The 26,294-nt window shown below is 48.7% G+C and overlaps 2 protein-coding genes across 3 annotated transcripts in view; both read right to left on the reverse strand.

The window, feature by feature from the left end:
- Nucleotides 1-9,245, reverse strand: part of gins4 (GINS complex subunit 4 (Sld5 homolog)) — a 9,898-nt gene extending 653 nt beyond the window's left edge. The window contains exons 1-7 of the mRNA XM_020520704.2: nt 9,044-9,245; nt 7,879-7,965; nt 5,612-5,725; nt 4,815-4,912; nt 3,623-3,711; nt 2,922-3,012; nt 1,213-1,325 (exon numbers count right to left, since the gene is read on the reverse strand). Of these exons, the coding sequence (XP_020376293.2) occupies nt 1,229-1,325; nt 2,922-3,012; nt 3,623-3,711; nt 4,815-4,912; nt 5,612-5,725; nt 7,879-7,965; nt 9,044-9,148 (681 nt within the window). The 5' untranslated portion in view covers nt 9,149-9,245 and the 3' untranslated portion in view covers nt 1,213-1,228. The remainder of the gene's footprint in view (nt 1-1,212; nt 1,326-2,921; nt 3,013-3,622; nt 3,712-4,814; nt 4,913-5,611; nt 5,726-7,878; nt 7,966-9,043) is intronic.
- Nucleotides 9,246-14,113: 4,868 nt separating this feature from the next.
- On the reverse strand, nt 14,114-25,400 carry chmp7 (charged multivesicular body protein 7). Of its 2 annotated transcripts, none has more exons than XM_048618461.1 (10): nt 25,075-25,400; nt 24,199-24,370; nt 22,122-22,307; nt 19,300-19,433; nt 18,796-18,844; nt 18,396-18,515; nt 17,987-18,085; nt 17,374-17,434; nt 15,644-15,832; nt 14,114-14,960 (listed from the first exon to the last, which is right to left on the reverse strand). In XM_048618461.1, exons 1-10 carry the CDS (start codon nt 25,341-25,343, stop codon nt 14,893-14,895), a joined length of 1,347 nt encoding a protein of 448 aa, XP_048474418.1. In that variant the 5' UTR covers nt 25,344-25,400; the 3' UTR covers nt 14,114-14,892. The 2 variants fall into 2 exon arrangements, with proteins under 2 accessions (XP_048474418.1, XP_020376291.2); XM_020520702.2 differs by having other exon boundaries at nt 15,644-15,835; nt 25,075-25,398.
- Between the last annotated feature and the right edge of the window lie 894 nt (nt 25,401-26,294).

A 26,294-nucleotide genomic window follows, 5' to 3' on the forward strand; every position in this document is an offset into this window, starting at 1 on the left:
GGGTGGCGTGGGAGGAGGAGGACTGGAGATTGGGGGTGTGAGATGGGGGGTAATGTTCCCTTATTAAATTTCGAAATAGCCGCCTGAGAAAGGAGAAGAAAACCAACTTTTATACAGTTTTCATTCACTCAGAAAGTATAAAAAGGCGAGCACGTGGCTCCTCACACAGGCACTGAACACACACCATGTTTTAATATATTGTACTAATAGACTTGATATTTCAGGTCAATGACCCTCCACCAATTCTGATCAACATGAGGCATAAATGCTGTCTCTCTCTCTCTCTATCCACAAATGCTGCCTGACGTAGATTTAAGGAGAGAGAGGAAAAGATTTAAAAGGGACCTGAGGGGTAACCTTTTCACACAGAGGGTGGTGTGTGTCTGCAATAAGCTGCCAGAGGAAGTGGTGGAGGTTGGTACAATTACACTTAAAAGGCGCCTGGATAGTGGGAGGCGATGGTCTAGTGGTATTATCACTGAACTGTTAATCCAGAGACCCAGATAACGTTCTGGGACCCAGGCTCGAATCCCACCACGGCATATGGTGGAATTTGAATTCAATAATATATCTGGAACTAAGAATCTAATGATGACCACGAATCCATTACCGATTGTCAGAAAAACCCATCTGGTTCACTGACAATAAGGACACTAATGTCCTTTAGGGAAGGAAACGAAAGGTAGACGAATAGGAAGGAGAGGGATCTGGGCCGAATGGGACTAGGTTAGACTAGGATGTCTGGTCAGCGTGGACACGTCTGTTTCCGAGGTGTATGACCCGATATCAGTCCACATCCTTCTCTGACCTGCTGAGCACTTAGCCGACCCAGCTCAGATTTCTAGCATCTGCAGGCGTTTAGCTGTTGGATCCATCACACTGGTCCCTATTTCCAGATCACTGACTCAGGTGATGGCTCATGAGTTACAGTCTGTCAATGGCTTGTTTTGACCCTGCCTACAGGGTTGGGGAATTGAGGTTCTGGAAATACGGAACACACACCCGCAACTGAAGGAGGGGACTCAAGAAAACGGCTCGAGCTTCAAAACCAGACCAGCTGAACATTTAAGGCCAATGAATCAAGAAACATCATGGCTTGCAAGCGCCCTATCACGAGCCCCTGGACACTGTCATCAAAGCTGCTTCAAATCACTGTATCAGCTTGAGTGAGTTACCAGCCACTCTGAGCATTTCAAATCCATCTGACCTCACCTTTCCGCAGCTCCGGTTATATGAGCTGGACTGCTCCACTGGCCACAAGGGGAGCAATGGTCTTGTATCTCATTAAGTGTTGGGTCCCTTCTTCCAAATCAACAGTGTACTCCCTGCAGGCGAGGAAACAAAGAAATGTACAGAAGTCTGAAGTGCGCCACAACATATCCTCAACGCGGTCAAACCTTCCCCTTTACAGTCTGAACCCGAGGATCAAACAGGAAAACTCAGTCGTCCTCCGCTAATCTCCAGTGACTACACTTCGCTATCTCATTCGTACCTTCCCAAACATCTTGGTCACGGTTGACAGCCGAGGGGGGAAAGGCCGGTGCAGTGGGAATGTAATTCAGAAGTCTGGCTGTACGGCCTGGGGAGACAGGTTTGAGTCCTGCCACAGGCAGCAGCTGGATTTTATCTTCACCGATCGGGGAACTGAAAGCTTGCCTCAGCAACAGCGACTGTGAAGTTGCCAACTGATTGTTCTAAGAACGCCCCGACTTCACAACAGTCCTCGGGAGAAGGAAATCTTCCGTCCTCACCCGGTCTGGCCTACATGGGACTTAGTCAGTGCCCTCGAGCCATTCAGTTCAAATGAACAGACAGCAAAAGATCTGTCCATGCTCTTCAGTTTCCACCTCTTGACACTCACAGAGACAATCCACGAGATCAAAACCAGAACCCCTTCGGGACAGCAATAGCTGATGACCCTGTCCCAGAAAAGAATCTTCATGCGCACCTAGGTCTGATTCACTGACAGGCCATGCGAACAGCACACGGTGCATTTAGCAGTGCCCCGTGGTGTATTTTGGGAGGACAAACAAAACAAAGGAATACAGGATGAACAGTCAGACCCTCGGAAGTACACAGGATCACAGCGAACTTGTTGCGCACGTCCACAGATCCTTGAAGGCAGCGGGACAGGTGGTGGATGGGATACCTGTCTTTATCGGTCAAGCCGTCGAATACAAGAGCAGGGAAGTTACCATGGAGCTGTACATGATGTTGCTGAGGCCACAGCTAGATGACTGGGTGCAGTACTGGCCACGACACTGTTGGAAGAACGGATTAGAAAGGAGATTCACCAGGATGCATCCTGGCCTGGGGAGCAATTCAGTGAGAAAGAGAGACTAGAGAGGCTGGGATTGTTCTCCTCAGGGCAGAGAAGGCCGATGGGGTGCCTGATCGAGGTGTACAAAGTTACAAAGGGCATGGATAACGTACTTAGGAAAAAAGAATGCGTTTAACCTTAGTCGAGGGGTTAATAAGCAAGGGCCATAGATAAATGATGGGAGGTTGAATGGGGATTTTTTTTTCATCCAGACAGTGGTGGGAATCTGGAACCCCCGGCTTGTGAAGGTGGGAGAGTCAAGAAGTGTTATAACACGGAAGAGATATTTAGAGGAGGACCTGATATGTCAGTGTACGGGGTTATGGGCCAAGTAATGGGAAATGGGATGAGAATAAATGTATGTTTGATGGCTGGTGCAGACACAATGGATTGCACGGCCCCTTTCAATGCAGTAAAACTCTCCGACTCAATGGGACTGTGCTTCCAGGAGACATCAAACACCTTCCAGCTGGTCAAGCTGGCATGGTGGATATTTCAGGTGCCAAGGCAGAAGAGGAGCAAGAGGGTACTGCATTTTGCCCACCTCACCGCGAGCCCTAGACACAAGGTGACACATCGAATGCTGCTCCCCACCTCCTACCTCTGATCCTCAGTCTCCGGTTCCACCAGGATGTTTTCCTGCTTTTCTTTGACCCGCAGAAAGACAAAGGAATCCAGGTTGGGTTTGGGAACTGAGGTGGCAAGGAGACAAACACGTCGGAATACAAAAGAAACAAAAAGTAGCCGCGCGTACACAAAATCTTGCCAGTTTCCATTCCTTATAGTATTAACCAAACAGGGCGGAAAGTGAAGCCTTCTGTATCAAACATGAGAAACACAAGCAGGCAAGGCCATTCAGTCCATCAATCCTGGCCGATCTGGGGCCTCAACTCCACATTGCTACCTACTTCTCATAATCCATGAGGGACCAAAAATCTACCCAAGTATCTTGGCCTTAAATGAACATAGTGACCCACAACCCTCTGGGACAGAGAATTCCCAAGGTCCAAACCTCTACCTCAGCAATTGGCCCCTTTATTCCGAGACTGTGCCCCGGTTCTAGATTTCCCCAGCCCCCAGAAGAACTGTACCACCTCCACAGCAGATAGGATATCTCCTATCCCTGCGGATATCTCCACAGGGATACACTTCCTGAAATATAGCTCCAATTGCTTCTCCTGCAGAGACCTCATCACCGGGAGACAGGAGAGGTGCAGAAAAATCAATCTCTTTCCTGTCTTCTCTCCTTCAAGGAGGGACAGTGTGGCTTCAGGGGCCAGAGAGAGAGAGAAAAGCACTCACCAGCTTTCAAGAGGTCCAATGCTTGCAGGTTTGGAGGCATGTGTTTCAGGGCAAGGCTGTTGAGGTAGGTCTCGCAGTTGGCCATGTACCTGTGAAGGAGATCAGTGCTGCAGTTCAGGGAGGAAGGAGCAGACTTCAAGACTCCCGCCTGTGGTCCTGTTCCTCTCTCTGTAACCCTTTGCAACCAGCGACCTTAACTGTGTTGCAATCCTAACCTGCCTCTATTGCAGTGAACCGTTGTCCATGTGCTGTTTCTCTGGCAAAGGAGCCTCCCCCCTCTCCCTGAGATAGCAAGAACTGCAGCTGCTGGAGTCAGAGACAACACAGCGTGGAGCTGGAGGAACACAGCAGGCCGGGCAGCACCAGAGGAGCAGGAAAGTTGAAGTTTCAGAGAAGAAGGGTCCCAACCTGAAACGTCAACTTTCCTGCTCCTCTGATGCTGCCTGGCCTGCTGTGTTCCTCCAGCTCCATGCTGTCTTGTCTCCTCCCTCTCCCTGCACTTTTTTTAAGCATGTTCAATTATTCCATTTTCCAGATAATTATCCCTTGCCCTTTCACAGGCTTTTATGGACCTGACTTCCAATCCACGACAAAATTCCCACCTACCCTCCATTCAAAAAGTCGCGTTTCTTTTCTGTTCAATTTCAGCGACAGGTTTAAAACATATGCAGTAGGGTCCTCTCCCACTAACAGCATCAAAGCTCCCGACTTCAGCCACCTCAGGGATTCCCGAAGAGATACCCTGGTAAAACAGCCATCCTCACTCCATTTAATCAAAGCAAGCTCCCCACCAGTGGAACCTCGAAAAGGTGCTTGGATTTTCAGTGATTCAGAATGAGGACAAAGAGGGATTTTTCTGTAGACAGTAGGGAGGGATCAGCATGTTCTGCCCAGAGCGAGAATCAATTGGGATTTTCTTGTCAGGAAGCAGGGCGCAGAGGGGGATCTGTACATTCTGACTGTTTAGGGCCCATAGATTGGAAAAAACAAACCTGGAACCTTCAGAACTGGTGAAACCAGGGAATGCCTGGGGTTTGATTGAGAGGAGTGAGACTGAATTCCAAGGAACAGCAGGAAGGCGGTTGATTCAAAATCCAATTCCCGACCATTGCGCCCTCACCCAATACAAACTGATCAACCTCAACGTCGACAGCTCCAGTCAAAGCCAGATTGAAATCCATATTGCACTCACTCTTTTGCAAAAGCATATTCTTGTGGAGACAAATAGGAAGGCTCTGCCCCGAGACGGGATTTTTCTTTCTCCAGGATATGAGGGAAAAACTTCTCGATCTAAGAATTACAGAAAATAAAAAAACGCACAGCTTATTTCCTCTGGACGACTTAAAATTAGAAGCAAACTTTCAGGCAAAAGATCCGGGTCAGAATTGAGGGGCACTGGTCCTGAACACGCAATCTGATTAATCGTCCAGAGGTTTACACTGAAATCCCACGCGGCATTGGGGAGATTTAAGTTGGGTGAATTAATTTATCCGAAATCGAACGCAGGTCTTGTTGGATTATGGTGAAAACAGATTCTCTCCTGTCCGTCAGGGAAAACCATCCTTATCTGGTCTGGTCTACACTCCAGACTCCAGACTCATTGCAATATAGTCAACTCTTCAGAGTTGCCTGAAATGGCCATGTGGGCTGCTCAGTTGTAGGTGCCCCTACACAGCGTGGACTGCAATGTCCAGCTCATCACCACCTTCTCTGGGGATAAAGAGATATGAGCAAGAAATGTTGGCTCCACCAGCCACGTCCACACACACACATTTATATAAAAAACACACTAAAAACACCATTCACCCCTTCCTCAAAGTGTACAGGAGAAGCACACTGTTCACTGGGCACACTAACCCCATCATATCCGGTCATGTTCCCAGCTCGCAAATCCACAAGCCAAAGCCTTAATGGATTTTGCACAGACTCACAGAGCTCTCCTCCCTCCCAGTCTGTAAACCATTTCATGTTTTGGGGTGAATCGTGTACCTTCTGCAAACGTGATCGCAAGTAGCTGCTGAGGACGTAGCGAATCCTCTCAGTCTCCATTCGGTGGACGGTGACTTTCAGATCTCCCTTCCTCGCTCGCTGTAGGTTCTGTTCCTGAGAATAGGATTGAAAGGCAGGCATGGTGAACCACCAGAACCCTCAGTTGAAGGCACATAAAGGTCAGTTTGAGCCTGTCCTTCTCCTTCGGCTGTATCTGTTGACTAAAGACAGCCAAAACAGAGAAGAGCTAAACATGTGGGTCACGGCCTCAGTTCTGCAGATCTTCACAGCTGGGATATACTTTGGACACACAGGGTTAAAAATCCCAGTCTGTCCTGTTAATCCAGGTCAAATTACAGAGACAGCCTGGGTCTGAATGTGCTCCAGCTGCTTTGCACATATTCAAATTACTGTATTCTGTCTTCGTTCACAAATCCCGGAACAATGTCTTACCCTGCACTGCATTTCAATCCTCTCTGAGATTTTCACTGCATCTGTGAGTTTTTACAAATGGATCGTGGTCAACACTCTCACATGGATGGGACTTGCCTCCCTTTTTGTTTTAAAACGGTGTCACAAGAGAGTTGTTACGGTCCTCTGCCATACAGATGCTGTCACATTGAGAACACAACCAGCACCCGATTCTGTCATTCTGCCCACTGTACTGACACTGGCTCTGTAGTGAAGTTCTCCAGTTTTAGACTCAGGCTATGCTCTTTCACCTGAAGCCCTGCAGATTCCTTTCTCTGTTTAAGCAGGAGTGCATAGAGAAACCCGAGAACTACAGACCTGTGAGTCTGACTTCAGTGGTAGCTAAGCTGCTGGAGGTGATTCTGAAAGGTCGGATTTACATGCATTCGGAGAGCCAAGAAATGATTAGGGATAGTCAGCATGGTTTAGTGCGAGGGAAACTGTGTCTCACTAATTTGAGTTTTTTGAGGAAGTAACTAAGAAGATTGATGATGGCAGAGCAGTAGATATCGTTTACTTGGACTTTAGTAAAGCCTTTGACAAGGTTCTGCATGGTCAACTAATAGTAACGTTAGATCACATGTGATTCAGAGTGAACTTGTCAGTTGGATACAGAATCGGCTTAATGTCAGGAGACAGTGGTGGTGGAGGGTTGTTTTTCAGATGGAGGGCCGTGACCGGTGGTGTTCCACAGGGTTCGGTACTGCGTCCACGTTTATTTGTCATTTGCAGAAATGATTTGAAAGAGAATATAAAAGGCATCTTAAGTAAGTTTGTAGATGACACTAAAATTGGTGATATAGTGGACAGTAAACAAGGTTATCTAAGATCACAAAGGGAGCTTGATCAATTGGGCCAATGGGCTGAGGAATGGCAGACGGAGTTTAATTTGGATAAATGCGAGGTATTGCACTTTTGGGCAGGACTTGTACAAATATTAGTAGGGCCTTGAGTAGTGTTGTAGGACAGAGGGATGCGGGTACATAATTTTTCAAAGCTCGTGTCACGTGTACACACAATGGTTAAGAAAGTGTTTAGCACGCTTGACTTCATTGCTTATGGTCTTCCTGTTATAGGAAGGATGTTATTGAGCTGGAGAGGGTTCAGAAGAGATCTACCAGGATGTTGCCGGGAAAGGAAGGTTTGAGTTATAAGAAGAAGCTGGATCGGCTAGGCCTTTTTTCACTGGAGCATAGGAGGTTGGGAGGTGAGCCACGAGTGCAAAGTTGTGACTACTGTGAACCACCTTGTACTCAAAATGATTGGAACAAGGTCAGCCAGGTGGACCTCATAGAACATGACCTAGCTGACAGACATATACAGGAGTTTTAGGCATTCTGCTCACTCTAGGAGCTGGCTCTGAGCTAGCTGGGTCAGTGCCATGTACTATGCACGTGTAAATGAAAGGTGACTTGGTGATGGGATACTGGCCTTCGTGGAGTTAATTGCATTATCCAGGATGTTGGGGAGCCTCTTGCTCCCCTTTGCTTTCACCATGACGACATCGTAGCCAGTCAGAATTGACATGCCAACCAATCAAATTCCTTTTCTCCCATCCAAAAAAAAAAATTATGATGACTGTTCGAAACTCGGCGTTCTGGCATACGTCCTGATGACTTGGGTAACTCAGCAAAAATCAAGTTCTGCACTGCCAGGTAGCTACTAGGACAGCAAATTGTTATCACCTCATTTGGCAGGGAAATCAGATTCTGGCCGTGCCTGTCAATCGCAAACTCAAAACTGCACTGAACAGGTGTCACCTCCTCTTCCCCCAACGAAAGGTACAAAACTGTTACCATGTGATCCAGCTGCTCCATGACACACTCCACAATCTCAGCCTTATGTTCGAGAAGGTCAGGGGAAAATTTCTCATTCAGCCACGCCTGTATAGGGATGAAAGACAGGCACAGATAGTAACTATAAGAGGAGCAGACACAATCCCAAATTGAATACAACAGAGCGATCAAAACCCAGACTGCAGACAGATAGAGTACTATTGTTTTACAACACAGGAATATTGATTTGATTTATTATTGTCACATGTATCGAGATACAGCAAAAAGTACTGTTTTATGGGGCTAACCAGACAAATCATACCTTCCATAAGTACATCAGGGTAATTGAACATAATATAGTCCGTGACCCCATGACTACCTCACTTTCTACACCCTCTGCAAAGTCTAAACACGTGAAGATAGCTCACCATCAAACACTGGGATCAATGTGAGATGTACAATTAAGTCTAGGAATTCCTGAGATAAATCTGACAAAGAAAACTCTCAGCCTGCCCTGTGCAGGGACAGGGAGGTCTCAGGAGCAAAGTAACAACAAGAGTGTTTACCAGTGAAAGGAATGTGTTGAAAACAAAATTCACAGGGTGTGGGTGTCGCTGGCTGGGCCAACATTTATTCACAACCCTTGAGGTGGGTGTGAGCCGCCTTCTTGAACCGCTGGAGTCCGTGGGGTGTAGGCGACAGTGCCCTCAGGGAGGGAGTTCCAGGATTTCAGCGACACTGAAGGAATGGCCGATATACTTCCCAAGTCGGGGACGGTGAGGGGTTCGGAGGGTGAACTTGCAGGGGGTGCTGTTCCCATGTACCCGCTGCCCCTTGTCCTTCTGGATGGAAGTGGGTCGTGGGTTTGGAAGGTGCTGTCTGAGGGGCCTCGGTGAGTTGCTGCAGCGCATCTTGTAGATGGTACACACTGCTGTTACTGAGCGTCGGTGGTGGGGGGGAGTGGGATGTTTGTGGATGTGGGGCCAATCGAGCAGGGGGCTGCTTTGTCCCTGGATGGTGTCAAGCTTCTCGAGTGTCGTTGGAGCTGCCCCCATCCGGGGCAAGGGGAGGGTATTCCATCGCACTCCTGACTTGTGCCTTGTCCATGGTGGGGGGGGGTCAGGAGGAAAAGCCCGTGCTCAGTGTGGGATCTTGCTGTGCAGCGGCCGAGGACTGACCCCCTCACCTCCTCCAGCTTTGCAATGAGCTGAGCCGGCGTCAGGATCTCCTCCCCCTCGTCGTCGTCGTCAGGGTCCTCTCCACCCACCATCACCTCCTCCTCCTCCGACATGGTCACTCGCCCAGACCCGAGGCTTCAACTAGAAACTCCCGCCTCGGCCGCGACGTCCGGCGTCATCGCGCACGGGACCCGTCCCTACCCGTTTACGTCACCGCGCAGCCCGACGCCGTGTGGCCACGCCCCCCGGCTGACATCAGGACACACGTCCCTAACGCCAACCTCACCGCTCCGCGAAGACACCCGCCCCGTCGTCAAGCCCCGCCTCTTCGAACGGCTTTCTTTGCCGCCGTCCGTTTGACGTCATCGCGCAGAAGGCCGCGTCCCCACGTCAAACCCCTGTGACCATTGGAATCGTCGCCATCTTTCTTCTAGGCGGAAGTAGCTGTCTGCAGCCTGACGAAAGGAAACTATTCCAGTCCCTCCGATTGCATTGTCCTTAAGTTTCTGTGTTGTTTTCCTTCGATTTGTTATACCCCTGAACGTGACTGAATTGTGATTTTTTTAAAAAAACATAGAAAACTTAACTGTGTATCGACTTTTTTTTCTCTAAAACACTTCACGGTAAGATCCTGGGGAGTGCTGCTGAATAAAAAAAGCTTGGAGTGCAGGTTCATATTTCTTTGGAGTGACAGGTAGACAAGGTAGTGAAGAAGGCGTTTGGTACGCTTGTCTTTATCGGTCAGTGCATTGAGTAAAGGATAGACAAACAGGAGGCCAGAAGAACACAACAAGCCAGGCCCTCAGTCCTGAAGAAGGGTAATACCTGAAATGTTGACTTCTCCTTTCCTCCAGATGCCGCCTGGCTTGCTGTGTTCTTCCAGCCTCCTGTTTGTCTACCTTGGATTCTAGATTCTAGTTTTTTTTGTTTCTAACCATTGAGTATAGGAGTTGAGAGGTCATGTTGCAGCTGTACAGGACATTGGTTTGGCCACTTTTGGAATACTGCATTCAATTCTGGTCTCTGTGCTGCAGGCAGTTGGACCGAAGGGTTTGTTTCCGTGCTGTACAGTTCTTCCGTTTTCTGATCACCATCTGACTTTCTGTAACCCTTCACCCTGAAATCTTAGGGCAGGGTGACAATGAGAACCTTATTCCTCAAGTGATCCTTCAGCCAGTGGATAACTTTGCTGCTCATTAAATTAGGTCAAATTTGACATTATTCAATAATGTATATGGAGAGTGAAGAGACTTATAGCAGAAAGTGCAGGCTGCAAGTTATTATCTGGAATGTGGTGTCTCAAAGATTACAGAGAAGGTTCCTTTGATTCTTATGATGGCCATGAATGCAGGAACACATCCTTAATTGTGCCTTCACGCAATTTCCCTCCTCAGTGTTTTAATATGTCGGTTTGCATTAAAACCTTACCCAAGTGGTTATGCATCATTCCCCACTGTGGAAAATGAATACGAGTAGATTGCCTGTGGCCAATAGCAACAAACATTGGACGGAAATTGAGAAGGGCAATGATAGATTAGATTAAGAAGTAGACTGTCTCTGGCACTATGCAAACAAAAAGGATCATTTCTGTACAGTCACATTTACAGTTCACCATTTCTCAGTGCTAACCTGTCCACTTTTCCTACAATAGTCAACATGAAACTTGGAAATAAACCACAGAAAAGTAAAACTCTGAAAATCCAGTCTTAAACCCTTTCACAAAATGACAACATGTGCCCTTCTGACATTAAAAATTAACACATTCAAATATGGAATCTCGAATTACAATTGCTGTTGGAGACTTGCCAAATGCAAAACTGAAAAATAAATCTCCCATTTTTAATCTATTCCTCTTGCCTGTGTTCATCCAACCTTAGTTAGGCTAAAGGGAGCTTCTGAATGCAAATTAATATTGTTTGGGAACCATTAGAGTTAATTTTTATCTCAGTACTAGTGTATTACAAAGTGATAATTTCAGATAAAGCCTTAGTATTGTGGTCATGGATAAAGTGATTATAATGCTTGCATGACCTTTAATGGCCAGCTGTCCAGTGCGTATGATCGATTTGCCAGATTCCTTTGTTAAGTACAGATTAAATGCTTATGTTTCTTTAGATACCATATCCTAGCTCACTGGCCTTAAATGCCACTTTATTTCAGCTTGGGCCTATCTTTGCAAGGTCAGAGAGGTGCTGTTCCCCCATGAAGGTTTGTCATCAAATGACATCTTCCTGTGCATACCTTCCTGTCCCCATCAAGAATAGGTTTCGCAAGTGGTCTTCTCATAGATTCCCTACAGTGTGGAAGCTGGCCATTTGGCCCATCAAGTCCACAGGAAGAACATCCCACCCAGACCCACCCCACTACCCTATTCCTACATTTCTCATCATTAACCCACTTAACCTGCGCAGTCCTGGACACTACAACATGACCACTCCATATAACCTGCACATCTTTGGACTGTGGGAAGAAACTGGCGGAAAACCCATGCAGACACAGGAAGAACATACAAACTCCATGTAAAGGGTGGAATCGAACCCGGTCCCTGGCACTGTAAGGCAGCAATACTAACCATTGAGCTACTGTGCTGCTCCTAAGCAGCTTCTCAGGTTCTTGAGTAGATTTGTAGCTCGGGTTGTGGATGCTGTGGTTGGTTCGCTCGCCGAGCTGGTTCGTTAGTTCGCAGATGTTTCATTACCCTAAGCAGCAGACAGATTTAAGGTGATTGAAGATCCTGTAGCTCAAGCACTTTCAACAACCATAGGTCTCATTTTTTCCATAGCTCCACTTTCAAGATCCTTGCTTTCATTTTCAATCCCTCTCGAATCAGTAGTTTAGGAAACCCTGCCTAGTCTGGTGTGTCTGCCACTAAAACCACCTCCCCCTTCCCCAAGACTTCAAACACAGCCTGTAGGTTTTGTCCAACGATCCATTTTGGAAACTAATACTTCGCCTGCAGTCACTATTTTTTAACAAGTAATTAGACTCGAGCTGCAGATGAACAGCTAAAAACTGTTTAGAGACAGTAGGAACTGCAGATGCTGGAGTCAGAGACAATAGTGTGGAGCTGGAGGAACACAGCAGGCCAGGCAGCATCAGAGGAGCAGGAAAGTTGACATTTCAGGTCAGGACCCTTCTTCAGAAATGAAGGGCTAAAAACTGTTGATGTAAATGTTTACGGGATGTCTTCTAAATGCACAGAGAAAGGTTGAGAGTCAACTACATTGCTGCAGATCTGGAGTCACATGTCAGCCAGACTGGGTAAGGATGGCAGTTTCTTTCCTTAATGGACATCAGTGAACCAGATGGGTTTTTGTTCATCAATGGACAATGGTTTGATTCAATTTATTGTTGTCACATGTACCTAAGTACAGCAAAAAGTTTTGTTTTGCGAGCAGTAGGGGAAGATTGTAACAGAGGCATACAGGGTTACAGCTGCATAGGAGGTGCACCAAAGCACATTAGATTTGAAATTGGGGAGGTCCATTCAGCAGTCTAATAACAGCAGGGAAGAAGCTGTTCTAGAACCTGTTGGTATGTGAGTTTAAGCTTCTGTACCTTCTGCCAGACAGAAGAGATTGGAAGAGAGTAGAAGCGGGGTTGGTGGGGGGCAGGGAAGGGGTCTTTAATAATGTCGGCTGCCTTTCCACCGCAACGAGAAGTGTAGATGGGAGTCCATGGATGGAAGGTTGGCTTCCGTGATTGTCTGGGCTTGCACACTACCTTCTCGAGTTTCTTACGGTCCTGGGCAGAGCAGTTCCCATAACAGGCTGTTATGCACCTGGACAGTATGCTTTCAATGGTGCATCTGTAAAAGCCTGAGGAAGAAGAGGTGTTGTTATGCCTTCTTGACTGTTGCATCTACGTGGGAAGTTCAGGACAAATTGTTGGTTATCAACATTCGACATTAGACTAGATCTTCAATCCAGCTTTTGTAACTGAACTAACATATCACTAGCTGCCATAGTGGGATTTGATCCCTTGTCCCCAGAACATTAGCTTGGAGGGTCTGGATTGAAATGACAGTACCACTGTTCGTCCTTAAACAAATTACAGAAAACTCCGGATGCCCCACAGCACCAAAGCGGTCAGATCACTACAAACACAAGCCAGTATCAAAGCAAAACAATCCCACTTTATTCGGAAAAAAATTACAATCATCTTTAATACTACACATACTCTCTCTTATCCCATTTGGCCCCTTAATGTTACAATACTTCCTCAGTCACTCTCTCTGGGTCTGTGAAGCTATTTTCTCTCTTCCTCACACTCTTTCTCTGAAAAGGTCAGTTGGTCTCCCCCTCTTACCATACTGGTCTGCTCGGAAAGCCTCTAGAAAACTCCAAGAGAGAGGTCTGCAAGGTGAACCCTGATTTAGATGGTTTTCCCAGAACTTTTTGGCCAATCAGGGAGATACGCTTAATAGTTTGAAGCAAGAGTCAATGAATTGGATGGCTTGCTACGTTTCTTCCTGTGGCAAGACCCACTGCCTTTCTGTCTGGGCTCTCCTTTGTGTAGTGGATGAGTTTTTGGGGGTGTGTCTGTCCAGGATAACTGTTGCCTTTTACATTCTGCTCATGTCATCAGCACCTGGCTGCTGTGTTTGCTGTGTCCTTGTGATTTCAGAGTTTCACTTGGCCAATGTACTCAGCATCCCTTGCTGTTTGGCCAAGTTAGCAATTTATCAGTAGTAGCCTCCTGGCTGTTAACACACAATCTAATCCAAAAACAGCAGAGGGGAGATCAACCAGCCCCTTCCCTGGTACACATTGAGACTAAGATCTTGACCAATGGGGCCATCAACCTCTGACACCCCCCCAACCCACCTCCACACCACATCCCCAGAGATCAGGGGGTCTAGGGCTGAAGTTCAAGCTGAGGAACAACAGCAAGGTTTTATTTGAAGTAACTAAGCAGGGAGTGCAACCACAAACCTTGTTTTAGACTGTGAAATGTCAGGTGCAAGTGAAAAAGAGGCCTGATCCTTCCCAGATCATGTTATTAAAATCATTCACCCTCTCCACATTGACCAAACCCACCCCAAGGGCTAAATTTACAGGAGTAAGCACATACGGTACTTTGCTTAAAAAAAAAATCTTTATTTTGATTTGAAAAAACCAGAAAGGTTCATGAATATTTTACAATGTCAAGTTCTTGAATAAAACACATTCAATGAAAACAGATGATCACAAGAGCACGTGTCACGAAGACTTCAGACTAGCAGCAGGTTTAGAATGATGGGGTGGAGAGGGAAGTGGGTCCTTCCTGGATGCTCTCCACGGCGTTCAGAGTCTATGCTACTCAAGACAAAGACAAACAACACGCCACACAAATACCGCTCAGTGCAGGAAGGACAGTCTCGGTTCTGCCCAGATAATGCTCTCCGACGCTCAGAGCTGACAGCATTCCCCCATCTTGTGGCTCAGCACTGGCTCTTTCTGGGGCTGCCATTCACAGGGGTCACACACTGACTGAGTCTCTCCAAAGGGGCTGACGTTATGGCCCACCATCCTGGGTCAGCTCAGAACTGCCACCTCCTGGTCACAACCGGCTCTTCCCGATGGCGAATATCAGAGAGTCCCACCAGGACGAGGCGATTCTTCATCCCGAGGGAGCCAGGACTGAAGAAAGCTTCTTCCCCACCAACTTTCTCCAAAATTTAAAAAAAAAAAAATCACTGTACTGTCCTCCCAAAGAAAAAAAAACAAGATATAGAATTCTCCGAGATCACCCGTTTCGCAGATCCCAAACGTATCGACAGCGCAGTATGTTCTTGATGGTGACCTCCTCTTGTCTTGCCCCCACAAGCTGAGAGAGAGAGATTCAATGGTGCTCACCATTCGCTCAGCACAGGCTCTCACTGGGCAGGTTCGAGCAAGGCTGAGCCTCTCTGAGACACAGCAGTAGCAGCACCGCCTCGCAGACCTGGATATGAGAGGGAGAGAGCGAGAGACAGACACACGAGTTTCAAATACCTTGTAGGTGGTCAGGCATTGGGACTTAGTGCCAGCAGGAGACAGGGTGGGTGGAGTTGGTGATGATGGGCATGGGAGGGAGGGGTGGGGGTGGTGTTTGGTGGAAGGAACCTGTCCTGAGAGACTTCAGTAACCTCCCACCAACATCTGTTACCAGTTCCCAATCACTGAGATCTGCTGGTGCCTCTACATCTGACAGCATTAGCAAGGCAGCAGGCAGTCATAGACAGTCAGGGTGGTTGGCACAGGGTTGTATGTGTATGTGTGTACGTGTACGTGTGTGTTTGTTTTTATGTCTCCGATGTGTATGCTTACATCTGTGTGTTGCGTGTTGTCCATATCTGTGCATCTGTAAGCGCCCTGGGTGAGAGAGCAGTGTGTATATATAGGTCTGAGAGAGAGAGGGGAGCGCGTGCTCAAGAGCGAGATAGTCTGTATGTACACACGTGAGAGAGTGCATCTCTGTACATGTATATATGTATGAGACAGAGAGAGAAAGAATTTGTGTGCATCTGTGCGGCGTGTATGGGTAGTATACATGTGTACAGGCACTGCACACAACCTCCCCAGGGAGGCATGAGCACCTCCCGGTCCCAACCGCGCCCCCGATACCAGCTGAGACAGCTGACTTACCGGAATCAGAAAGCGAGAGCTTACTGAGTGCAGCATCCAGTTGCTCATCCATCACCTCAGGCTCGGCCTGTGCCTGTTTAACACCGAGTGTCCCGGGCAGCGCAGGCACATCTGGGAGCAGAACAGTCTCATCTGCAGTACTGTCCAGGAGAGCATTCAACTCAGCTTCCAGTTCATCGGTATCCACAGCTTCTGGGCCACAAAAGATAAAGCCAGCAGTTAACATACAGAGGAGGCACAGTTCCCAAATGGTTGATGGGACTTAGGAGCAGGAACCCATTCAGCCTTTGGCATCTGTACTTATACTCTACAAGTTCATGCTGATCTGGTAGGGGTCTCAACTCCTATTTCCTGTTCGGCCCCTTGTACACTCCCTATCCGATGTAAAATTAAACTCTGTCTCGGATAAATACCAAGGCCCAGCCCCCACTACCTTCTGGACTGGTAAGCAGCTACAGTAAAACCTTGCGACTTTTATACTCCATTCCCTTTCGAATGAACATCACCATCCGATTTCTCTTTGTAACTTCTTAGCGCAGCTATTGACTAACTTGTTGTGATATCTGTAGCAGGTCCCTGAGATCCTTCTGTACTGCACGGTTGAGCGGTCTGTCACCATTTTAAAGCCATACTCATTTTCAATTCCGCCTCAGACATGACCAGCTACATATTCCCACCACATCCTGCCACGTTTCTCACTCAATCCCTCTTTATAGACCTTCTGCCTCCTCTTGACAGCTTATTTTCCTTGGAATGTGTTTTTTGCACATCATCGGTAAATGTAGCTCCCACCCATTCAGTCCCTTCATCCAAGTCATTGATACAGATTGTAGATATTGGAGGTCCCCATCACTGAACCCTGGGACACTGCTCAGGTTGGTATGGGAGGATCATCCCTGCCTACTAACTCCTGTTTGCCAATCAAACTGTGCTTCTGTGTTTACACCCTCGCCCACCACGCACCCTATGCCCAAGTTATCGCCTTAAACAGCTCGTTCAAAGCTGAGTACGCCGTACTGGAGAGCAGAGATTGACCGTTCACTGCTCCTGCTGTCTCTACGTTCCTACGATGGGCTGAAAGTTCACACTGGAAGTAACAGAGTCCCCCTTTCTTTTTCCAATCCCTAATCCTGGACGGAGCGAGACGAAAACTTCTCACTTTTTTTTGTGACAGCACTACCAAGCAAACAGTGAAATCGTGACTTTCACAGAGCCATGGTGACTCTGCCCGATCCCAGTAAAAATTTGCCACATCTACCTTGCTCTCGTCCCTTTAACGACAGGGTCTTGCCTCTTAGCCACAGAGGAGACACTCATGGATCTACTGAACTCGGGCAACCAAGAGCTGCTTTCGTTGTTCAATGTTTTAAAGCAGGACCATTCCCAGTCCCAAGGCACAAACGTGTCCTCAACGTGTACAGCCGCTTGAATGAACATGGCATTAAACAACCCACTACACCAACGCACGTTCCCACCTGGGGCAAGGCAGACCAGGGTAGTGAGGGGTTTGGCGGTGGGGGGGGGGGGGGGGGTCTCGTGGGTGGGTAGGTCTCTGGTTCAAGGCAGATGGAGGGGAAGGCTGTATCAGAGGCATTACCACCCAACACAATCGCTTTGTACTCACGACTGAAGGGTTCGGCTCCCAAAGCGTTAGCTGCAGTGGCGGGGGGGGGGGGGGGGAGCAGAAACCGATTGACAAGACAGACACAGTGGATGGTTCCACAACTCACCCACAGCATCCAGATTTTCACCAGCAAGGGTCTGATTAATGTCATCCTGCATATCACAGAACTGAGGGAGGAAAAGACAGAGAGAGACGGTTAAATACCAGTAACTCAGATCACTGGGAGATTGAGTCGGACCCCAGTCTGGCCCGACCAATTACACAGTCAGATCCCATTCAGTCTGACCAATTATACAATGGGCCCCAACTCCCCCCTCTGTGCTCTCATCACCTTCAGGTCTGACCCTGGTTTCCTGGCCTTCGAGGACTCACTGGCTATTTGCCTGGAGTCTGATCACTCACAGGACCCTGCCATCCAGGCCCCCACCTCCCCCACACTGGGACCTCCATCTTCTAGCTGCTGACCCAGCCTAAGGGCAGCTCCTTTCCCAGCTGGAAGTCCCCTTCCTCCACATCCCTCAGCCTGTATTTGTCCTGATACACAGGATCAGAGTGGACTGTGGCCATCAGTGGGACTGCGGCCTTCCTTCAGCATCGTTATCCCATTACAAACTGTTACAATGGGTCACACCGTGACCCCAATTCCCCCTCACAACACCTCCCCCAGACCCTTAGGTGTGGGGGGTGGGTGCTGGATGTCCCATTCGAAGCTGACCTACCTGTTCAATCTGGTCCATCAGCTTCTCCACCTTCGCCATACTCACATCCTTCATCGACTCTCTCAAGGCTCCGAGCCCAGCCTGATAGGCCTCCACGACCTGCACAAGGAAGGAGCCACGTAAATGCAACCTGCTGCTGTTGGACAGTTCAGCTGGACAGAGCCGTGAGGATATGGGGGCAGAGTCCCAGAGATTTACCAGATCGTACGGACTACAGCGCAGACGGAGCGAGGCAACTGTTTCCTCACAGTAGGAGTTCATTCAAAATTACAGGTACAAAGTCCAACCAGCAAGAGGGAGAGGGAGGGGATGAGATGAATGGGGCGAGAGGGAGGGAGGGGGAAGTGATACAATGAGAGAAGGAGGCCAAGAATGAACGAGAGTGAAGAATGACTGAAGCTCTCCGTACCGTTTTGTCTGTCTGGGAGGAGTAAATACGGTCGAGGATGACCTGAATGGTATTGAGTTTGGCTTCGATGCTCTCCAGCCGTTTCTCGGCTCTCTTCTTCATTCTCAGAGACTTCAGGGCCTGCACCACAAACAAGAGGAGCATTTATCTCAGCAGTTCCCACACTCACCACCTCCCCAACTCACAGCGTCCCTGGGGAGGTCCCAGGCCAAGGTGCGAGGGGAGCGGTGAGCTGCGTTTACACACAGAAAGATCCCGAGCACACGGCAAAACGCTCTGTCCGGTGGGCGACTGGCGAACCAATCATCTGTACGGGATCCTGGGGATACCGGCGAACACCAGCACGGTCAGCAGCTTAAATCCACTGGAGAAGAGACAAAATGGAACATTCTTCACTCACCAAGTGCTTTTTGCCAGCTTTTAGGTGGCTTCTTGCATCCTCATTGTATCTAGAAACAGAAAAGACATGTTTGAGCGAACTATCGCCCTGCTCCATCTCTGCTTCAGGAAAGCTTCTCCCTCTGCACCTCCTCTCCACCGCCCACCGCACCCCCCCACCCCCCAAACCACCCCCCCCCACATCACCTCACATCCCACTCATTTCCATCCCCCCGCCCCCCCCCGCACCCCCATGCCCACTTTCTCTCTCTCCCTCATCTCTTCCACATCCTGCATTACTCTCCCGCTCCCCCAGGAGGGGCTGTGTTCAATCGGAGTGCCAATGGAGACAAAGACAGCTCAGCACGCCCTCACATCTGCCCCGCTGCTTTACCAGAATCTTTCATTTGGTTCCATAATCCCTTTCACCCACCTCATTTCAAGCAATTTCAGATTTTGTTTCGCGTCAGATGTACGCAATTGAAACATAAAATCTCTGACTGCTCCAGTGAGAGTTCTCACATACCTTTCGACCTCCTGGGACAGGGTGTCCACTTTCTGGGACAACATTTTCTCACACTTGACCAGCTGGTACACGCCCACGTCAATCTCGGTCACTGCTGAAACTCTGTTTGTCGGAGAATGGCAGAACTTGACGATCTGTAACAACAGGTTTAGAGCCAACAGCCAGTTTGGAGCATAGTCCTGCAGGTTTCCATGCACAAGGCTGCTCTGTTCACCAAACACCCTGGGGGTACACTGGGAGTAGTGCTCTGAACCAATCAAAATATCACACGATGACTGTCAGCGATTACCGGGACAGGGCAGAGGAAGCTTTACTCTGCATCTAACGCCCTGCTGTCCCTCTTCTGGGAGTGTTTGATGGGGACAGTGCACAGGGAGCTTTACTTTGTATCTAACCCTGTGCTGACCTTGTCCTGGGAGTGTTTGATGGAGATGCTGTAGAGAGAGCTTTACTGTCAGTTTAAAAGAGTAGAGGCAGCTTCACCTTCTATCTAACCCTATGCTGCCTCTGTCCAGGTACAGTTCACAATGCATTCACTGAAATTGCTTTCCATGTGATGATATAATGACTTTAAGAGTTATATTGTGTCCTGGTCTTTATTTTAATGAAGACAGGTTGAGACAGAGGTGATGACTGGTCTGTTGCAAGCCGAATATGTAAACAATTTGGGAGGCGTTGGGTTTTGTTTTTAAAAACTTGGAACAATAGAAGCAGCCTGGATGGGTGGGGTGAAACTCTCAAAGAACCAGGATTTCAGTTTAACTTTCCGTAGCTGTGGGGTTTGGAAGCTGCTATCCATTTCTCCCTGCTACATCACAACACTGGAGGTCTCTCCGAGTTTGCTCTCGATATTCTTTCTTTCCTCCTGGACTAGAGAAACATTGTCTGTGAGACAATCTACTTTGCTGAATTAGCCTTTGCCAAGGGTGTGTTTATGGGCTGTTGCTGTAAATACACATTATCTTGTTCAGTATTTCGATGGAGTTACAGCCAATATAATTTTTTATTCTTACTTGGTCTGTATTTTAACTACAGTGTAAGAATAAACTGTGTTTTGCTTCAAGCCTGATAGTTTAATTACATTCAAAACACAACGCCTTACGCTTTTAAAATAAAGTTGGACTCCAGGCTATTTTTTGCGATGTATTTTGAAGGGGTTTGGACTAGTCCATAACAAGGATCGATACAAAATTAATCAAGAAACAGACATGAATGCCAAACATTATTAACTAAAACAGCGCAGTTACATTGCACAGAATGGCCAGTAACATTTAGGGTCACATTTCATTCCACTCCAAGGGGCTGTGCAGATAACTGTGTGTTAGTTTCTGTACAGCAAGCAGGTACAGTTGGGAGGTTAGTATTTTACACACACACACACAGACAGAGGAAGGTTCAGACACTAACAAAGAGGGCTACAGACGAGTGTACAGAAAAAGCATGCTGGGGATAGTGTACTCAGATGGACGGAAAGTTGGTTAGCAGATCAGAAACAAACAGCAGGAATAAATGGGTCTTTTTCTGAACTGGGGTCCCACAGGGATTAGTGCCAGGACCCCAGTTAGTCACCAGATATATTAATGATTTAGATGAGGGAACTAAATGTAATCTCTCAAAATGTGCAGAGAACACAAAGCTGGGTGGAAGGGTGAGCTGTGAGGAGGTTGCAGTGACATTATAGTGTGATTTGGACAGGCTGATGCAAATGCATGGCAGATGCAGTTTCATGTGGATCAATGCGAGGTTATCCAGTTTGGTAACAATAATAGGAAGGCAGATTATGGTTTGAATGGCTGTAAATTGAGAGAGGGCCATCTCCAACAAGACATGGGTGTCCCTCGGACGCCAGTCGCAGAAAATCCGCGTTGCAGGAGCAGCAGGCGGTGAGGAAGGCCAATGGGATGTTGGCCCCTTCACTGCGAGAGAATTGGAGTACAGGAGCAGGGATGTCTCTCTGCAATTGGATAGGGAAGAGACTGCACCCTGCAGTATTGTGTGTGGGAGGTTTGGGGTCTCCTTATCTGAGGGAGGAGGTTCTGGCGATGGAGGGAGTGCAGCGAAGGTTTCCCAGATTAATTCCTGGCATTGCAAGGCCAGCATACGAGGACAGACTGAGTTGGTTAGGATCATATTCACTGCCGTTTTGAAGAACTGGGCAAGGGAAATCTCATCGAAAACTACAAATTTCGCAAAGGACAGAGACAGGATACAGGAAAATGTTGGGAGCGGCGGAGTCCAGAACCAGGGGTCACTGTTTAAGGAGAAAGAGTAAGCATTTGAGGACTGAGATGAGGAGAAATTTCTTCACCCACAGAATTTGTGGAATTCATTGCCACAGAAGGAGTGGTTGAGGCCAAAACATTGAATGTTTTCAAGAAGGAGGCAGGTAGTGCTCTGAAACAAAAACAAGAAATTGCTGGGAGAAACTCAGCAGGTCTGGCAGTATCCGTGCAGCGAAAGCAGAGTTAACGTTTCGAGTTGTTGAAGAGTCACGCGACTGGAAACGTTGACTCTGCCTTCTTCCCACGGATGCCAGGTCTCCCCAGCAATTTCCGTTTGGATTTCTGATCTCCAGCACTTGGCAGTTCTTGGTTTTATGGTCGATCCAGCTCGTGTGGCTAAAGGGAACAACGGGAGCGGAGGAAGTGCGGGAAACGAGCTCAACGATCAGAATGAATGGCAGAGCAGGCTCGAGGGGCCGAATGGCCTACTCCCGCTCCTATCTTCTACGTTTCGATGTGACCACACGGCAGCAGCATGTGCTGAAACCCCAGCCCCCACACCACCGACTGCTCAGGCGCGGATGCGTGTCGTGCACTCACCTTATCGCCATCAATCTCGGTCACCATGACCCGCTTCTCTCTCTGCAGTTGCAGCAGACACAGGTAGAAGGTCTTCTCGTCTCTGCACACAGCCTGACACGCCTCCTGCAGCTGTACGAAGGAAACCACCGGATGCGAAGTCTGCAGGTGACTCTGACAGCGCTGATAAACCTCAGCTGCCTTTTCCTGGACGGGATAGGGTGGCAAAGTCTGACAGTCAGAGCTCGTTCGCTGTGGTTACAAAGTATAGATTGCAAACTGCGCAAGCAAACAAGAAGATAAACCATTTCAGATATGACACATCGCTGAATTCACTGCCTCGAACTTCCCCTGTTGCTGCTTAACTCCTCGCTGCTACTTCAGACTGAGTGCTGTGGTTGTGTGAAATTTCATCGCAACGTCAGCGATCCAGTCAGAGTCGTACAGCATGGAAACAGACCCTTCGGTCCATGCCGACCGTGTTCCCCAACGGAACTCGTCCCACCTCCCTGCTCCTGGCCCATATATCCCTCTAAACCTTTCCTATTGAGGTGCTTATGAAAATGTCGTAACTGTACCCACATTCACCACTTCCTCTGGCAGTTCATTCCACACACGAGCGACTGTGCAAAAAAAAAAAAATTTCCCCTTGTGTTTTTAATCAAATCTTTCTTCTCTCACATTAAAAATATACACCCTACTCCCAAAATCACCCCCTAGGGAAAAGACACCTCCCATTAACCCTATCTATACCCCTCACTATTTTATAAGCCCCTGTGAGGTTAGCTCCTATGCTCCAGTGAAAGAAGTCCCAGCCTATCCAGCCGTTCATTATAACTCAAACATTACATACCCAGCAACATCTTGGTAATTTTTTTCTGAACCCTCTCCTGCTTAATAATATCCTTTCTAAAACAGGGCAGCCAGAACTGGACACAGTGTTCCAGAAAAGGCCTCACTAATGTCCTGTACAGCCTCAACATGACTTTCCAACTCCTATACTCAATGGACTCAGCAACGAAGTCAAGAGTGCTCAATGTCTTCTTAACCAACTGGTCTAGACGTGACGCAAAACTTCAAAGAATTATGTACCTGAACCCCTAAGTCTCTCTGTTCTACAACACCAACCAAAGCCCTACTTTTAATTGTGTAAGTCCTGCCCTTGTTTGTTTTAACAAAATGCAATACCTTGCAGTTATCCAAATTAAACTCCATCCGCCACTCCTCAGCCTATTGCCCAATTGATCAAGATCTCTTCGTAATCTTAGATAACCTTCTTCACAGTCCACTATGCCACCAATCTTGGTGTCATCCGCAAACTTACTAACCACGCCTCCTTGATTCTCGTCCAAACATCAAACAAAAGTGGACCCAGCACTGATCCCTGTTCACTGTTTAACTCACTGATCTAAACTGGGCAAGTCACTTGTGTTAAAGCTCTACAGCGCTCTGCCTGATCAGGCTGTGTCAATACCCCTGGGAGCCAGTTTGCAAACTTGATTCCCAAGTCAGTAACACTTTTAAATTGGTCCACCGTCAGACCTAGCAAAGCCAGACGGTGGGAGGACAACAACATAGGAAATTGCAGGAGGAAAATACAGCTCGACTTTCCGGTGTACTACCCTTGGCATCACACATCAAGACCACATGGACAAAAACCGCTCCAAATCTGCAGTTTGCAGCACTTGGCCCACAAATGTTACCAACATTTCAAGTGTTCATTCCACGTACTTTTTAAAGGTTTCCCGATTGAACTAGCCCGTCAGGCAGTGCATTCCAGATTCCCACCACCCAAAGCTCCAGCTCCAAACTTTAAAATTACGCCAACTTCCCGTTGACCCTTCGAGTCAGGGGAAAGAGTTTTCCATGATACAGGATGGAGTATAAAAACTAGGTATGCCTTGGAGTTAACATGAGCAGCTTTCCAATGCCTACACATTATGCTCAAATGATTAAACCCTGTGCAATTACAAAGTCAAGGAATAATCATGGCTTTGATGGCACGTTTAAGAATTCTGAGTCTGGTGCAGTTATAAGAGGTAAAAAGGGACAACGAAGAACATGTTGAACTAACATCAGATCAAGGATGGATTCTCACCTGAACGCGTTCGACAATAACGTAGGCATCATCAGGGGAAATGCTGCTATTTCCCAGCAGAGAGGTCAGTGTCCACTTCAGAGGCTTAATCAGAAACAAGCCCACACCCCACGCCAACCAGCCAGCATCAACACTCGCAGCAAAGCACGACTCCTTCTGGATCAGCCCTCGCCTTGGCAGAGGGTGCAGAGAGGGGGACAACACAGGGTTAAAACACACACACACACGCGCGCGCGCGCACGCCGACAGATAAGACCAAAATAATTCGTAAATATCACAGACTGGAAACACTGCTTGTCGAGTGGAGACAGAGAGGCTCAGTGAGGGGAGAGGGTGGGGACAGAGAGGGCATGGGAGTGAGGTGTTTCGGGGCAGGGAGGTTCAGTGAGGATAAGGGGACACAGAGGGTCCCAGGGGTGAGGCAGGCAGGAGATGGAGAGATACCGTGGAGGAGGAGGGTAGGGAGAGAGCTTTCAGGGTGCACGCAAAAGGCCAGGTTCAGGTGGGTGGGAGTGAGAAGGTGGGATGGGTGACAGAGTGATGATGGACAGGCTGGATATGGCATGGAATCAGCTCAGTGCGGGAGGCACAGTTGGGGCTCAGGGCTCAACCAGTGCCTGACCCTGGGACTCTCAGTCCAAGCTGTGCAACAGTGGAGGCAGCCTCACGCATTATTGTACCGCAGGGGGCCTCATGCATCTTGCGCTACTGAACCGCAGGGGGCCTCACTCACACCCACCCACCCCCCGCCCCAGCCACTTAACCGCAGGGGGCCTCACTCACACCCACCCCCCGCCCCAGCCATTGAACCACAGAGGGCCTCACACACCCCCTCCAGCTATTGAACCGCAGGGGCCGTCACCCTGTCGCTCTCACCGGGCCATGTCCTGTAGTACAGTGTCCAGTCCCAGGGGGACAGCTCCTTTCCTGCGGAACCAGGAGCCGAGTTCCTGCGGTTTGAAGCTGAGCCTCTGGCGGCGGGCGGCCTCCTGCAGCAGCAGCGGGCCCCAGAACGCGAGCTTGCTGTCCCAGTCCGAGCTGTTCACATCCCGGCTCCGTTTGAAGGCCGAGAACAGGAACGCCATCCGCTGATCGTCCGCCCACTCCGGGCACACAAGCTCAAGTTCGGCGTCAGGCTCCGCCATCGCTCCGCTGCTCGGCCTCCTGTCACTCACTGTGACTGACAGCCGCCTTGGCCATTCAGCGCCATCCGTCCCCGCCCTCCGCCCAATAGGATCTACAGCCTCTGCCCCTGACCAGTCAGGACTACCGTTCCCGCCCACTGTCCGGTCGATACCAACGTCCCCGACCTCCAACCAATCAGATCCACGGTAACCGTCCCCAGGACAAAGGTACCCACCTACCGACCAATCAGGACAACGATACCCGCCCCCCCGAACGATAAAAACGATGTAGCCGCCCCCGACCAATCAGACACAAAGCACCCGGCCCTCCGACCAACCAGCGAAAAGGTACCCGCCCCCTGACCAATCAGAGCAGCCGTACCCGTTTCCCCCACCCAATCAAAACTACCGGTCCCGCCCTCGACCAATCATAACCACGGTACACGACCCCGCCCACTCAATGACACGGTGCCTGCCCAATCAGTACAACGATCCCTGCCCTCCGACCATTCAGAACCAGAAGTGCCCACCCTCCGACCAGTCAGAGCCAACCTTCCCGCCCCCGGGTCACGAAGACCCACCACCACACATCGCGACCAATCCGAACCGAGGTGGGCAGGACCACAGTGCCTGCATTTCGCGAACGTGGACAGCAGAGGGAGACATTGAAGTGGATTGCCCTCATACAGGCCCTTCGGCCCTAGATCTTGTCCTGTGTGATGAGACAGGATTAAATAACGATCTCACAGTTAGGGATCCTCTCAGAAGGAGTGATCACAGTATGGTCGAATTTAAAATACAGATGGAGCGTGAGAAGGTTAAATCCAGTACCTATGTCCTGTGCTTAAACAAAGGAGACGATGAAGGAATGAGGGAGGAGTTAGCTAAGGTAGAATGGGAGCAAAAGCTTTATGGTGGGTCAATTGAGGAACAGTGGAGGACTTTCAAAACGATTTTTCACAGTGCTCAGCA

This window comes from Rhincodon typus, chromosome 40 (assembly GCF_021869965.1).
Source record: "Rhincodon typus isolate 14 chromosome 40, sRhiTyp1.1, whole genome shotgun sequence".
Lineage (NCBI taxonomy): Eukaryota > Metazoa > Chordata > Chondrichthyes > Orectolobiformes > Rhincodontidae > Rhincodon > Rhincodon typus.